Genomic DNA, 15,933 nt, shown 5'->3' with positions numbered 1-15,933 from the left:
ATCCTTGAGCCCCAGATGGATTATTCAATTTGTGCATTATTTTACAATAACATTTCACTTATCACACATTACCACAAGATGCCTCTGGTGCTCACCAGAATTACAAATAAACCTTAATCTGTTATTAGGTACATCTTTTACACCTTTTATCCCAAAGAGTGTTTCTGATGTTACAGCTTGTGATTGTACTATCTAATGTGAAAAAAAGCAAGCTCTTCCTTTAGGTTTCCACACTGCCCAGTGAGGGCCTTTATACACGTTCATATATTCTGTATCCATAGAGCTTGCATTGCCATGTATTTAACCATTACTTTATTCATCTATAGCATCTTTACTTTTTGAAATGACTTGCTCTTCACTTTCACTCTCATCCCTAACAAAATAAACCCATAGCCACTTTCTCAAATCTGATTGGAGATGACTGTCCATAACTGTGCACAATTGGCTGAGTAGTTAATCTGTCACATTTTTGGATCAAATGAAGCCATTTCTAAACATGGCTGAAACAGGGTCTCAGGGAAGGACCAAAAGATTTTGAATTGTGTTGACCACTTGCTCGCTCTTTAAACTTTTTTTGATGCTGATGTGGATTTGCAAGGACTGGCTGTACAAACACTACTGACTCTGTACCTCTTTATCAAGGGGAACTTGAAATGTACTACAGATTAAAGTAACATGTTAAATATGTTCTTGTTGCATATTATACAATATATCTACATTCTGCCCACTATTTTGGGGTCCTTTTACAGTTTAATGAGGATTATCAGTTGTGCTGCAGCTGCTCCAGAAGAATGTAATTGAAAGGCAATGGAAGTTTAACACAAAATTAGTAGTTTCAGTAATGCACAAGTGCTTGCCAAAGATTGAAAGAAAGGGACAGAATTGCAGGCACATATTTAATTAGTTGCACTCAAATCTTATTCATCTCGCTCACTGCCAGAACCTCAATCAGACGAGGAATTATAAAAAGCTACGCAGATTAAAAACACAGACCAGCTCATCGATTTTGTGCCTTCTCAAAACGCTTCATTATTAGTTCCTTGTTCAGTGTTTAATGGCTACAATGTGACAAATGAGCACAGATGAAGGACAAGAGATGAAAAAACAGACACCAGAGGAGGAAAAGGGAAGTGGAGAAGGAAGGAGGTTATTGAATGAAACATGATGTCCCCCTGATATTCTGCATGCTGCATTGTGACAATGATCTCACCAAGACATGGCAAGACAAATCCCACAGAAAGAAATAAGACCATAGGAGTTCAGCTTTACAGTTTAGCTTTAACAGAACTGAAATTGCAAATGTTTACCAAACATCAAATGAAAGGAAAAAGGGCACAGAGGAAGACAAATGTGTAGACCCTTTGGAGAGAACCCCCATCTGAAAAAACGAATAATTCATCATAAAAAAAAACAAAAAAAACTACCATTATTATTTTGTTTGATGATTTTCACCTTTTTACTTGAAAAAATACTTTAAAAAGTAACAAATCAACAGATAACAGTTGGTGCAAACAGATAGATGTTGGTGAATTTTCTGATGGGGAAGGAATTCGAGTGGGGTGGGACCGAACTAGGCCTCCTTTTCTATGACTGCTCAGCAGATTTGAGGAGGTTGTCTTTGCTCCTTCTCTTGACATCCCAATTGTAAACACGAGCCATATCTGTGAGTAGTGGTTAAGGTGTATCTGAAAACTTTGGAAAGTTATTTCGGCTTTTTTCCTTACTCCGTTACCAGGAGGAACATGTTCCACTTAGATGACAAGTCAACAAATCTTTCACTAAACAGATCCTAACAGGTGGTGAGAACAGGTGGCACTTATGGCCTGTCTCTGATTTGCCTGAATGAGTTCTTTCTTGAAAGATATCTACAGATGTCATTCCATTAAAAACCATGAGAGTTTGCTGAGGCAGAGAATATGATGTGGAATATTCCTAAGCAAAATTCACTCAATGATCACATAAGCAACACACGACATCTACATAAATATCCGCATTGATAAACATTAACAGTTTCAATCACATTACAGCTATGACAAACACAATTACCCCTTTTCCACCAATAGTGTTGGAGCCAGTGCATCTGTCCATAGCTATTTTATTTTTCCATCCAAAGTTGCGTATTTAACTTGTGCGGAAAATTTAAATATTGAATAAAACATTTGCGAATCATGGAATAATTTCCATGATGTGTTCAAGAGAACAAAATCGTCTCTTCAGGGGAAATTGGAGCAAAATATCTGTAATAAAAATGGATGTTGCATCTCAGAGTGAGCAGACGAAACGCAATAAACGTCATGTTATCTTGCATTCGGATGCCTGGTGTTTGGGAATAAAATCATGGGAGATGCTTCTGGGAGGGAATTAAACCAAATAATTTTAATGACAGACTTTGGCTCAGGCATTTCAGAATGATCAAGCCAACGTTTGAGATTATGTGCAACGAAACTGGTCCACTGGTTAGTCCAGTTATCCAATCACATCCTCTGTTGAGGCAAAGCAATTTGAGTTATTCTTCTTTATCAGCCTCAATTAAGTGCATAAGTTTTGTATGCACATTTTTATCATTTTTAGAAAATTAAAAATCGGTGGCTGGAAACATATCTCATCTCTCTCACAAATGGCCTGCATTTCCACTGATATGAGAGCCCAATAACGTAATTAACATGACTGTCAAGTCATACTCATAGCTTTGAGAATATTTTACCAACTGAAGTCATTAATTCAGAATCTTTATGCAATCACAAGCTGGCTTTTGAGGTAACAGTCAGAATGTATAAAACAAATTTCATTCAATCATGTCACACATGATATTTGTAAAAAAATATATATATATATATATATGTGTGTGTGTGTGTGTGTGTGTTTTTGGTGGAAGTGTTTTCACTGTGATAATACAAATAAATACTTTGAGTAAAGGACTAATCAAACACAATGAGCACTATGGAAAATTATTCATTCAAACCTGATTCTCTATATTTGCCATGGTTTAAGGATACTGACTTCAGTGGTTGTGAACTGGTCTCTGAGGAAGTCAAGGTCCTCTTCCAGAGAGTCCAAATTACGGGAAGCTGTACCCAGGTTTTTTTCCAACAGCGCCTGAGCCTCATCAATATCATACTCCAACATGACATTAGCCTAATGAACAAAAACAATACCCATAAGCAAGTTTTCATAATAACAATTAAAGACATGTTTCTGGACATTATCAACATGAAAGTTTTTCAAGCCCAAAAAGTTACTTGAGTGCTTGTCCTTGAGCAGAAATATTTTATTGAAGTACAAGTTTATTGGTATACATTTCACATGTTCAAATATATACGCACTACGCAGTGATCATCAATGATGTCAAAACAGGAATATTAAAGTCAACGTGATATGGTGTTCACAACTCATTTTACTTCTATTAAGTGGTGCAGCCAATGACACAAATTAAAACAGTGCTTGATTTTATCAGTCAGGAAATTATTGGACATGAAAAGTAATTATTGGTCCAAAAAAGTAAATTGGACCAAATTTAGATTTTTGATACAGCAATCAACACTTACCCCAAGCCACAAACACACTTTATCTGTGGGTGGGACAGAGGCCTTGCAATAGACGTTATCAGCCAACAGAAAATGTGTCTCCATGGGATCTGTAGTGTCCTGTGATTGGACATAGATAATTCAGAACAGAAAAACAAACAAAACGAAGAGACAGTGCAAGAGTGATTGAAAATGACAAAGAACAAAACACTTGCAGCATCCAATTAAGCATATTATCCATCCTAAATGGAAATTAGAATTAGTGTGTCCCTAATTATAGTATTTGGAAATGAGTGTCCAAAAAGTACACGGATATTCACAGTGAGTGCAGATTTGAATTTTAGATCCATGAATACTCAAATATTAGGCTAATATTAACCACAACCTATAGTTCTTATTCAATCTACATCATCAATGTTCGCGGCGGCCATGTTGTTGACATAGAACCCACGGCAACTGTCAGTCTGTCAATTGACAAGCGAGGCAGGGTCGGTATTATCCATGGTATTATCGCTGTATTATTATTTATTTTTTTAAACAGTGCGATGGTGTGTTGTGTACTACACTGCTGTTCTAACAACAGCAAGAAGAAGTTTTTATGCGATACCGACTGTCAGAAAACATGAAGGGAAGGAGACAGAGGAGTTGAGCCAGCGCAGGAGAGACTTGTGGCTTGATTAAAAGTCCGCGTGAACCGGAAGTTGCAAACGACTTTTCTCAAGTGATGACACATTTCCGAGTGAAACGGAATATTGAACAGAGGGCAGGGTTTTACTTGAGCGCTCCTCCTCTCCATCTCCTCTCCATAATTTTATGCCGACTTTAAAGGAGAACTCCGGTCAATTTTAACATTGAGCTAATTTTTTTGTAAATTTGGAGTGCTGTCTACACCGTGTTATCCTCTTTTTAAAATTTGCACCCTGTTGACTTCAATGGGGCGAGTTTTAAACCTGCTTTTAGCCTCTTAACATCCTTAATGTTTCATTACAAGTGCCAAGCCATGTTAGATGATTCCTTCAGAGTGAACACGATGAATCTGACTGCAGTAGATGTGAAAGATATGAATAAAAATTATGTTATTTCAGCCAGCGCAAATACCTGTATTTACATCCTGTTTTCGGTCGAAGTCCAAAGTAGTCGATTGTCGAGTTCACGCGCATAGGTTTAGTTACCTATGATCACGCGCGTGAACTCGACAATCGACTTACAAAAAAAAAAAACTCACCTAATGCTGTAAACATACAGAGAGATATGCGTTTTTTTATTATAACTTTAATGATACAAGTAAAAATATAATATGTAATAAAGTACACATATTTAGCAAAATACTCTATAGCTCTTTTTTCTAGACAAATTATGGTCATCAAATGGCTTTCCTGAGGTAGGCTAAATGTTATGTGACATAATTGTTCTCCAGCTGTTTTATTGACCCCTTTGTTTGATTGATTGGTCGATATTATGTATGAGGAATATACATTTCGGTAAGTTGTACTGTGTCTTTCAACATTGTCAATTTGTGTTTATTTACTAGCTAACGTTAGAGATGATCGGTTCACGTGCCGCTATAGGGATCTGTCGCGTCACATTTACAAGCGCCAAAACGGTATTTATTGTTTGAATTTCGTAATAAAAGTGACAGAACCTGAGAGCTGAGATTTTTTAGATCAACTGCTCTCTCTAGTCTGTCGGTCTCCGTGTCCTCTTTGCGTCGCGATTTTTCTGTGCGTGAGAAAACTGATGTGTGGCGTGACATGCTTCATGGTGAATGCGTGAGAGTTGGCAGCTCTGAATAAATATCCGGATAAGTTACGGCTGGCAATAAGGACGAATCTTTACTTAAGGCTATTGGGTCTATTTGATATGGGTCCACGCCAATCAAGCCTATCTTCTCTTGATACCGACGAGATGAAGCCATTAGGCTACGGCTCCCCTCAACTAAAATCTGCGTGCGGCTACAGACAGGACAGATGTCATGTCAACAATATGGTCGCAGTTAGCTACTTCCGGTGTTTGCGAATAAGGCCTATGGAGGACTTTGGAGGAGCATTAAAGACCTACAAACGTGGAAGACATGCAAGATAAAAGGGTTTGAGTCATTAATTTCTAACCTGCAACAACATTGTTAAATTTGCATGCAAGACCCACGACTGGCAGATCAATGTGCTACTTCTTTTCTTTCCAATACAGTAAGAAGAATTGTTGAGTAGCATAAATTAAATTAACTGAAAAGTGGAATGTGTGTACGAGGATGTTAAAATAACAATACAACAAAAGTAGCGAAAGACCACAATAAGATCTATAACATGCATTCAGCTAAAAGAAAGGGTGAACTTGCATACTCTTCTGCTACACACTATTTTCTAAATAAGAGTACACACTTTTAGGGCATAGGCTAGTACAAGTAAAAGAATTGGAATGGGGCAACTCATTTAGAAGCAATATTTTTAGGAATCAGAAAGTTGATCTTTGATTAGCGTCCCTCCATCTATTCACATGTATGGAGATATAGGAGTTAAAACTGATCTTAAAGGAGTGATGGGCTTACCTTCTTTTTCTGCATGTGCCGTAGAATTTCTAACGTCTGTTTGATTTGTGGAATCTGGCTTTTCAACCTGAGAAAGACCAAAAACATGTCAGCTTCTAGTAAATTCAGCAACAATATTTTATCTTTACTCTGTGTGATACAAGTTAGATTTATTAAACGCAGTAGTAAATCACTGTTTATTTAAAGGACAGCAGTAGTCTACAACAATGCAAGGAAACCAATACAAACGCAGAGCATCCTTTAGAATTGTCACAGAAACTAATCATTACTGTATGTACTCTATGTACTAAAACGAATCATAGTCAAACCTGAGTTTCTTCTGAGACAGATTGAGCTCCATATATTTATATTTCTGATATTGCTCATCCAGCTTCCTCAGCACGGCGTCTGCTGTGTCATTGCCTGGCTGTTTCATGAAGGCATCCACATCTTCCTACAGAACCATAGTAATAGTTAGCATCTAAAGAGCTTCATTGATGCATTTATCCTATCAAGTATTTCATTTCTGGTTAATCATGTTTTAAGTGTCACTCAACGCTCACTGCACCATCAAGACATAAGCAAGTAATGCCTGTACGTTAGCCTTATAAGGAGAAGAGCAGGGCGCTTTCTATCTAAGAAAGCCGTTTAAAAACCAACACAATAACACAGAGATTTCACGGGAAACTATCGACAATACGGACATGAAAATGAACTATATGTCATATTTCCCACTGACCACAAATATTGCTTCGGGGATTCCGAGGTGTTTTTTCTTATTTGCAGCTCCTGCATTGCCACTCTCTATGGTCGTCGCCATTTTGGAGAGACTTGCGGCTCTTCCTCTTGACGCACGCGCCCGTTGCTCTTACGCACGACGAGCGCTGCCTGCATAATAAAAGTAAAGGAATCTGCCTCTAAGCCGTGATGTCCATGGGTCCACCTATGTTTTTATTTTTTTCATATTTTTTTATTCTCATTAATCGTGCTTCGAAATGTTCCTGATGTTCAAATTCAGTACATTATTCAAATTTAGTGAGTGTTTTGTACGCTTCGTCACTTAACAAATCAGCCTGCAGATGTCAGTGTTGCCCAAACGACCCCAAGAAAGAGCACGAGGCGGTGGCCGTGACGTATGCAGTGGGTGGTACGCCTGAAGTTTGATCTAATACATTTGGTGTGAAAAAAAAAAACAATCGATAAATACAATAACCATTTATCTTCAATTTCAGGGGTCAGGGTCAGGTCTCTGTTCTGCCTACTAAAACAATAGGATACAAGAGGTTCAGACAGACACGTGTTTTGTTACTGCCACCTTCCACTGTGTGCATTGCAAGTGAGTAAGTGAGTCTGCGCACGAGCTAGTGTGTGTACTAAAATAGGGCTGAATTCGGAATCGCATACTACTCATACTGTCTATGATACTACTCTATGTCTGCCATAGAAAGATGTGGGAAAAAGTAGCACGAGTAGGATTATATGCAGTTGGGAAATCAGTAGTTTTTTTATTATTAGTGGATAAACATAACATTATACATGCACGTTCGATCAAATGCAAATATTATTATGATACAATTATGCATATAATAAATTATCAACTAAATACTTTGTAAAGCTCACAGATATTGCATTGCCAGAATCCCAGGCCGAGGACGTGTAAATAGCCTTGTTTGTGTTTGATATAGGCCTACACCTTCTTGCTAGCTTGAAAGGACTTTCCTTTTTTCATGCCTGTCATGGAAAAAGACTTAGCCTACAGGTGTAGCCCTGAATAAACTCCCGCAGTTGTGTTCATCACTCTGTCGTGAAGAATCGTGACAATCACATTCGTCAGAAAAGATAAAAATGTCCAATTTGCCGTGACTTTACTACACTAGCCGTTGTATTAGAAACAGCCTCGCATCGTTAAATCGTGTTTTTATTGACTGACAATCAGGTAATACACAATATCGTTATGTGTATTACGTAAATGTTTGTAAAAAATTAAATATGAAAAACTTTAGTAGATTTGCAATGTTGATAACTGTAGAAACGTGTCATCGCAGTCTGTGTAAAGGGTGGCAGGACAGGAGGTTCTGTTGACGAGTGAATACTGTTGCAGCTGTGTTTTCACAGAGAAAAGCACATTATTCCAATGTGGCTGTTGCTGAAATCAGTGTCCATCTACAATCAAGAGTATTTACAAGATGGATATGTTTACAAGATGGACAAGTTTATATGGCTTGATTTAAACCAGTGGCTCTCAAACATTTTGACTCCAACATTGTCAATTCAAAGGCCCCTTCATATCTAGGCAAGACATAATATTTCCTTGGATACATCTGCTGTAATGATAAAAAAGATTGTTATTTTTTATTCCTTTATTTGGTGAATATAAACTAGGAATGTAGATGGAAATAATTAACCATGAACTAAACCACAAATAATTGTATGATTCCAGATGTTTTAACAATATCTTCAATAAGAGTTGAGGAGATAAGATACTTATTAACAAAATAAGAAATATGATGTCAGTTTACATTTTGAATAATTTTTACTTAGAATATCTAATATACTATTTATTTGGAGTCACCACCACACATGCTGAAAAGGGTGAGGGCTCTTTCTATTTTAAATGATTACTATTGATTATGGACTCTACTGATTATAAATAAAACTTCAAACTGATTAAGAAAGATGTGAAGGTGACACCATCAAGCATATTTTAATTGAGCATGAATAATAAACATATTAAATTAAGACTGAAATATGTAGATGACAGGGACGTTACCAATTCCAAATTAAATAGGCCTACATACATTGCTGGCAAAAGAACAAAATAAAAACAGGTCCACTGCCAGTTTTTTAAGTGTGCAACCAGATTTCATTGAGGCATACTGCTTATCCATGTTATCTGATAAAATGTAACTTCCAGGAAACATACAATGAAATTGTGTCATCAACTCAGTTCTCCCCGTTAATAGACCCACTGCAAAGACCATTTCACCTGGAACTTCTTCAGACACGTTTGATAAAACACAAGCCGTAAAACTCTTGACAATCAGAAGGATTAACAGGCCTGATCAGTGCGCAGGGCAGTGATTTCAGATGCTGTGCTCGTCAGAACTGCGTCAGAAGCGATGAACTCACTAGAGGAGAGAAGGATTGGGGAGGCGACGCTTTTCAGGCACATTCATAGCGCAGCGAGTATCAGCACTGGGCGGGTGTGAAGAAACCTCTGGGAAAGGAGGAAAATCTTGCTAGTTCTGTTTTGTATAACAACAATAAACAGGCGTAAATTTTTAATCTACTACAACCAATAAATTATTCAATCTTGTGTCTCTCTCCGCCTAAAGCGAAAGACGGGCGAGTGTAACGTGCGGTGAAGAATCGTGGAAGCATCTTTTCAGGACCTTGGACAGAGCGCGCGCATACAATGGCTCCAGTGACGACAGAAGAAGAACATTTCGGTAAGTAAATGGTTGTTATTTATCATAGTCGGTGAACAAACCTTATTTGTGCATGGTTAAAGATCTTAATCTGTTATTACATTTTTGGAAACGTAATGTGGCTCAGTGATGATTTCTCTGATGCGCGGGCACAGACATAAATAGGCGCGTGCTCTATTAGTAGCCTATGACATCACTGGTGTATGAAAATGTTTGAAACGCGTTGAGATGCTTGTCAGCAGCTTTCAACGATTACTTAATAATCACAGAAGAGTACTGATTTGTTTTCTGAAAGAAAGACAAAATAAGGCTGACAGAGCACCTTAGCTAATTCAACACAGAGGTGCTGCACCCACCTTGAAAACGGAAATTTCCATATTCCCAGACACTACTGCACTACCACATGATTGTGGTTTTTCAGGCTTTCATGGCCAACTCGATATTTACAGTCCTTTATAGTAGGCCTATATAGTATGATTTTATATTTTAGGAGTGGCATTATTTTTCTTTTGCATTGTTTGCTACAACTGTTAACATCAACACATGTCAGTTGCCTATGATGCAAATAACTTTATATAATTTCCGTATTCCTTTCCTGGTTGATGTGTTTTAATATTTCATGGCAACAATGAAACTACATATATCTAAAAAAAAAAATCTAAATATATATTATTGTTCCCCCCTCCCCTCAATTTCCTGTTTTATTCACAGCGGAGGTTCCTGTGAGTGTGGCAGTGGTGAGTGTGTTTGGCCTGGTCTTCAGCGTCTCCATCTTTGCATGGATTTGCTGTCAGCGCAAAGCCAACAAGACCAATAACAAGACCCCACCCTATAAGTTCGTCCACATGCTGAAGGGGGTTGACATCTATCCTGAAAGCCTGAATGGAAAGAAAAAGTTTGGAGGAGAAAAGACACCCGAAGTCCATGGAAAACAGACCCTCAGTCCCAATGGTGGGCGGCCAGAGCTCCATCTGGACCTGGAGAATCGAGATCTTAATGGAAACTTTACCTCCAAGCCACCTACTCTCCAACTGAAAGTGCGCAGTTCCCCAGACCTGGACATCCCGTCTCTTGGGCCGTGTGGTAATCAGGATGCTGGTACTCCAGAAAGCATCCTATCCAGTCAGACACCAACACCGGCCGTGGAAAAATCTCAGGACAAAGATGGTGGCCTGGGGACTCTCTTCTTTTCAGTTGAGTACAACTTTGAGAAGAAGGCTTTCATGGTTCACATCAAGGAAGCACATGGGTTGTCCCCCACGGATGAACAGTCGTTGACCTCTGACCCATATATTAAGCTGACCTTGCTGCCTGAGAAGAAGCACAAGGTGAAGACACGTGTCCTCCGGAAGACTCTGGACCCGGCCTTCGACGAGACCTTCAGCTTCTACGGAATCCCATATACACGGGTTTCCCAGCTGGCTTTGCACTTCATGGTGCTGAGCTTCGACCGCTTTTCACGTGATGAGGTGATCGGAGAGACCCTCGTTCCTCTGGCTGACATCGACTTGTCCGAAGGGCGGGTCCTCATGAGCCGGGACATTATTAAAAGGAATGTCAGGGTAAGAACAGCTTTAATTATAGTTTCCTGTATTTCTCTGTTACAACCCATATATATAATTTTTATACTGTTATTATTTGATATATTCATTTTTAATTTTTACATTTATATCGTTTAAATGTATATATTTATGCATGCTCTCATAGATTGCACAGCTAAGTTTAATTTGAAAGCACATACATGTACTGTACCTTTGGTAGAGGACTGAGATTTTGGTAATTTTTTTAAGGTCTTAACACACCAGTCCCAGCTCATGTGACAACTGAGATGATAGTTTGGTCTTATTTAATGTGGGCAGTCAATGACACACCCAAGCATGGAAAGAGAAAACAACTAATGGTGTGTGTCTGTTTTTCCATTTGGGTCAATAATTAGTCTTTGCCATCCATCTTAAGGCCCACAGCTTGTTAATTTTTAATTGACCATCTAATGGACCACTCACAGCAACAAAAAACGTCTGCCTTTACAGACTTACTTAGTATTCAGGCTTATAATAACTGTACTAACATGTTCACAAAGAACCAATTTTCTTGTCACATTTAATGCACTCATTCATGCACAAAAGACTTTAAAAGTATGTGGAAGGCTACTAATTTAAAACATAGCCTAGTGAACAGGGCAGAAGTCATCATCTTTGACAAAATCTTGTTTTGGCAACACAATGTTACTGTTATGCACATAAGAATTCACCCCATTTGAGATGAAGGGAAGACTATTATGTTTCATTGGTGACTTTGACTGCATATAGTTAAACACAATTATGCTTCATCGGTTGAGAGACATTGGAAGTCATCGCCGTGGCAGCAGCAGAACCCTGCTGATGTGTTGCCAGGGCAACATGCTGCCATGTTCACACATAATTGGAGTCATACATTGGTGTTGTGCCAAGGGAATGATTCACAGTCAGTTTCTCGTAACAATGAGGCACTGTTTTGAAGTTTGCCCGCTCTAACCTGCCTAGGGTTAGTTGCTCAGACGTGACATAATAAAAGAAACCTTTTTGGGGTGTGTTATGTTGATTGTGTCTAAACCAGAGAAAAACATGAAAATAAATGTCTTTCCTCTTTATCTTTATCTGTAGAGGAGTGCTGGTCGAGGAGAGCTCCTTCTGTCCCTGTGTTATCAGTCTACCACCAGTACTCTGACTGTGGTGGTACTGAAAGCCCGTCACCTGCCCAAGGCTGACTCCAGCGGACCCTCAGGTGAGGTCAGAGTGTGTGGGGCAGATAGTGGTGGTCATTAGCAGAAGCATCATGCTTAATATAGTGCATTTTAGGTCTATTATATGGTCTATTTTATAGATGGATGAATGGATGGATGGATGGATGGATGGATGGATGGATGGATGGATGGATGGATGGATGGATGGATGGATGGATGGATGTATGGGTGGATGGATGGATGGATGGATGGATGGATGGATGGATGGATGGATGGATGATGGATGGATGGATGGATGGATGGATGGATGGATGGATGGATGGATGGATGGATGGATGGACGGATGGATGGACGGATGGATGGATGGATGGACGGATGGATGGACGGATGGATGGATAGATAGATAGAGATACTATTATAGTTTTTCTTAATATTTTGAATTAGTTTTTATATTTTTCATTTTCATTTGATAGTTTTAGTCATTTTATTGTGCGGTTTTGGCATTTTTTATAGTTTTTTCGTTTATTAGTTTTTTTAAATGTCTATATAGTTTTTATAATATTTTATGCATCAAGTTAAACTACAGTAAGTGAATATGGAAATGTTGCCCTGTCTACTAGCTGAAATAAAATAAGCTTAAGTTTTTGTTTTTAAGTTTACTTTTCAGTTTAATTGGAGTTCTAATAACCCTGATTAGTACATCAATGTGTCGGACACTTATGAAACCCTTCGTACAGCAGAGATGTGATCTCCCAGTGCACAATACATCATTTCCTGCACATCGACTGAAGTATTGATTTCTGTCTCACTCTGTTTATTTCTCTATCTCCCATCTCTTTTAGACCCTTACGTGAAGGTGAACTTGTTCCAGGGGAAGAAGCGAGTGTGTAAGAAGAAGACGCACGTGAAAAAGTGTTCCCCCAACCCCGTCTTCAACGAGCTCTTCGTTTTCGACCTGCCCTCGGAAGACGGCCTGCGAGACACCAGCGTGGAGCTCCTCCTGCTGGACTCCGACAGAACGTCTCGTACACCTGTCATCGGCCGGCTCCTCCTCGGCACCTCGTCCCCCGGCACCGCCGGCGAGCACTGGCGCGAGATCTGCGACCACCCGCGCCGACAGATCGCCAAGTGGCACGCGCTGTCCGAAGACTAGCTCTGCTGGTCGCCATGCTGACAGATGCCCAGGAACTGTCATTGGAATTCATGGTTGAGTGGGCAGGATTTGAACTGTGGACTTGTCGCGAGTAATATCTGTCAATCAACTGATCTCAGTCATACAAGTCATATCATTGGGGTGGGGCTTCTTCTAAAGGGGGAGGCGCCAGCTGAACCCGGCCAATTATTGATTCCAAAGACTGTCTCAGATGCCCAATGGCGCTTTTTCTTCATGCTTCATTCGAAACCTGATCGATCACCACCTTGTGCAGTACAGAATGTCATGTTGCTATTGCTGTTCTTCTCTACTCACTGTTAATAATACTCCATCATGCGATACAATTAAGATAATCCTGGTAATGTGATGATGTAAATTAACTGAATGACCTGTTTATTTTTTAAAAGATGCTTCTATCTTTTGTTTATTCTGACGTTGAAACTCATTTAATCTCTTCCTTTTATACTTGATTTCTCGACTTTGGTTTGTTTTTGCATTTTTTGCCTGACGTTTTTGTAAGTTAACATGGTGTGGAAGCAGCCTAAATTAGGCACAAACAAGCAGAGACTGATGTGTTAAAGCAGGACGACTGCACGAACTGAACAGGACCGCATGCAGTGTGCGTGTACATGTGTGAATGTGAGCGTGTGTGCGTGTATCTGTGTGTGTTCTGTATATAAATGTGTATGTGTGTGTTAGTTCAGTTCCAGTGGAGTGTGTGAGACAGAGTGTTGTTCTCTTCACTGTGAGCACAACGGTGGAAGTGATGTATATGTGTATTACTATAAAACATCAAGTTCTGAGAAAGAAATATTGTATGTCTCCTGTGTCATTTAGTTAATCTAAATTCATTCCATTAGATTGTAATGTTATTTACTGTGATGACTAAGTCTGAGTCAGTGGTTCTGCGTCACAGTCAAATCAATAATAGTAATTGACATTAGAGAGAAAGAGAGAGATGATGTGAAAAAGTAATCATTTTATGTTGCAAGGATGCATTAAATTAACAGTAAAGATAATTATAATTTTACAAAATATATATCAAACAAATATTGTTCTTTTGAATTCTCTATTTGTCAAAGAATCCAGAATTTTGCTATATTTGTTCAATATTTATGATGATGATAAGACATTTTTCTTGAGCACCAAATCAGCATATTAGAATGATTTATGAAGGATCGTGTGACATTGCCATCATAGGAATTAAATACATTTTAAAATATGTTAAATTAGAAAAAGTATTTTAAATATTACTGTTTTACTGTATTTTGTATCAAATAAAAGCAGCCTTGATGAGATTACAAGAGGATTATTTTGAATGATAGTGTATGTTTCCTCCCTCCTTATTTGAGGACAGTCAGCAGGAGTTAAAGTCCTTTGATGTATGACATCAGGAAGAACTCCGTCCTTACAAAACCTGCGGGTGGGATGAGGCTTAGAATATCAAGGGCCTAAATGTTCTGTTTCTCATTGGATCTGTGGCAAAATGAGCTTAAGCTCTATTACTAGGCATCGACGTCAGTCCATTGAGTACAGTACTGGTGTGTCAGTGCTCCACGTTTCTAAAAAACATGTGTTACTTAGCACACGCGTGAGCACCCACGCTTACCATAAATAGTGAATTACCTCATAAGGTTCACACACATTTGTAAGACTAGAGCAACAAGAATAAGAGAAGCTGAGAGACACTTAAAATGACACTCATGCACTCAAATAAACACACACAGGCTGTCGTGTTTATTGATTTCAGTCAAATTTATTTACATTGCATGTACAGAAGATTAATAAAGGAAAATAGTGTGATAAAAGGGAGATCATACCTATATACAGAGGTTTGTGTGCATGACAATGACAAGTAAACGAAAGATCATTTCATGTCAAATTTGTAGATCTCACAGTGAGAGTGACACTGATGTGAGTAGAGAAATATCAAAAGAGTGAGAGAAAAGGTAGAGAGAGGGAAATTGTCATGGCACAGGAATAGTAAAAAGGTGTATGTGAAAAAGTGTTCCCCCAACCCCGTCTTCAACGAGCTCTTCGTTTTCGACCTGCCTGTGTGTGTGTGTGTGTGTGTATGTGTGTGTGTGTGTGTGTGTGTGTGTGTGTCTTGTGCAGGCCAGTTAATGTATGAGATGACTGAAGTTCTGACGTCAGGCAATACAATGATGCATCAGTTGCTGTTATACATCAGAGAATAGGTCAGCATAAAGAGCACTGGGAAAGATGCAGATGTGGCCAGTAAACTCCTATGTCCGTATAAGACGCCTAAGACAGTTCAACTCACTAGGTTTTGGAACAAAGCTAACATCTGAAAAGACCAGCAATGTCCACATTAGAGACCACCTCCAGCAGTCAGACACAAATCCCCACCCTGTTCAGTCCAGCTCTGCGGGAGCTGCAACATCAAGCTGTGAATCAGCTCAGACGTTTATGTGTGTGTGTGTGTGTGTGTGTGTGTGTGTGTGTGTGTGTGTGTGAGTGAGTGTGTGTGTGTGTGTGTGTGTGTGTGTGTGTGTGTGTGTGTGTGTGTGTGTGTGTGTGTGTGTGTGTGTGTGTGTGTGTGTGTGTGTGTGTGTGTGTGT

At 39.1% G+C, this 15,933-nt stretch overlaps 2 protein-coding genes across 6 annotated transcripts; one reads left to right on the top strand and one right to left on the bottom strand.

Annotated features, from left to right (window-relative positions):
• Positions 1 to 670: 670 nt before the first annotated feature.
• Positions 671 to 7,050, bottom strand: vbp1 (von Hippel-Lindau binding protein 1). The gene is made up of 6 exons (XM_079636986.1): positions 6,788 to 7,050; positions 6,378 to 6,502; positions 6,070 to 6,136; positions 3,546 to 3,644; positions 2,997 to 3,135; positions 671 to 1,661 (listed from the first exon to the last, which is right to left on the bottom strand). Exons 1-6 carry the CDS (start codon positions 6,866 to 6,868, stop codon positions 1,585 to 1,587), a joined length of 588 nt encoding a protein of 195 aa, XP_079493112.1. The 5' UTR covers positions 6,869 to 7,050; the 3' UTR covers positions 671 to 1,584.
• On the top strand, positions 6,973 to 14,649 carry syt4 (synaptotagmin IV). 5 transcript variants are annotated; one of them, XM_079636814.1, is made up of 6 exons: positions 6,973 to 7,195; positions 7,281 to 7,384; positions 9,384 to 9,497; positions 10,188 to 11,038; positions 12,119 to 12,239; positions 13,041 to 14,649. In XM_079636814.1, the coding sequence occupies exons 3-6, from the start codon at positions 9,464 to 9,466 to the stop codon at positions 13,349 to 13,351; spliced, it is 1,317 nt and encodes a 438-aa protein (XP_079492940.1). In that variant the 5' UTR covers positions 6,973 to 7,195; positions 7,281 to 7,384; positions 9,384 to 9,463; the 3' UTR covers positions 13,352 to 14,649. The 5 variants fall into 5 exon arrangements, with proteins under 5 accessions (XP_079492940.1, XP_079492941.1, XP_079492944.1 ...); XM_079636818.1 differs by lacking the exon at positions 6,973 to 7,195 and having other exon boundaries at positions 7,246 to 7,384; positions 10,188 to 10,814; positions 10,995 to 11,038; positions 13,041 to 14,155; XM_079636815.1 differs by lacking the exon at positions 7,281 to 7,384 and having other exon boundaries at positions 6,975 to 7,195.
• Positions 14,650 to 15,933: the final 1,284 nt, after the last annotated feature.

Source organism: Phoxinus phoxinus (genome assembly GCF_949152265.1).
Source record: "Phoxinus phoxinus genome assembly, chromosome: 2".
Classification (NCBI taxonomy): domain Eukaryota; kingdom Metazoa; phylum Chordata; class Actinopteri; order Cypriniformes; family Leuciscidae; genus Phoxinus; species Phoxinus phoxinus.
Note: the sequence above shows the minus strand (reverse complement) of the source record. Positions and strands in the feature narration are given on the sequence as shown.

Bases quoted from the DNA above. Each gene is read 5' to 3' on its own strand.
- syt4 (XM_079636814.1), top strand. From the start codon at position 9,464: ATGGCTCCAGTGACGACAGAAGAAGAACATTTCG. The intron at 9,498-10,187 runs GTAAGTAAATGG...TTTTATTCACAG, and splicing joins GACAGAAGAAGAACATTTCG to CGGAGGTTCCTGTGAGTGTG. The intron at 12,240-13,040 runs GTGAGGTCAGAG...CATCTCTTTTAG, and splicing joins TGACTCCAGCGGACCCTCAG to ACCCTTACGTGAAGGTGAAC.
- vbp1 (XM_079636986.1), bottom strand. From the start codon at position 6,868: ATGGCGACGACCATAGAGAGTGGCAATGCAGGAGCTGCAAATAAGAAA. The intron at 6,137-6,377 runs GTTTGACTATGA...GGTCTTTCTCAG, and splicing joins CTGTCTCAGAAGAAACTCAG to GTTGAAAAGCCAGATTCCAC. The intron at 3,645-6,069 runs GTAAGCCCATCA...GTCCAATCACAG, and splicing joins GGCACATGCAGAAAAAGAAG to GACACTACAGATCCCATGGA.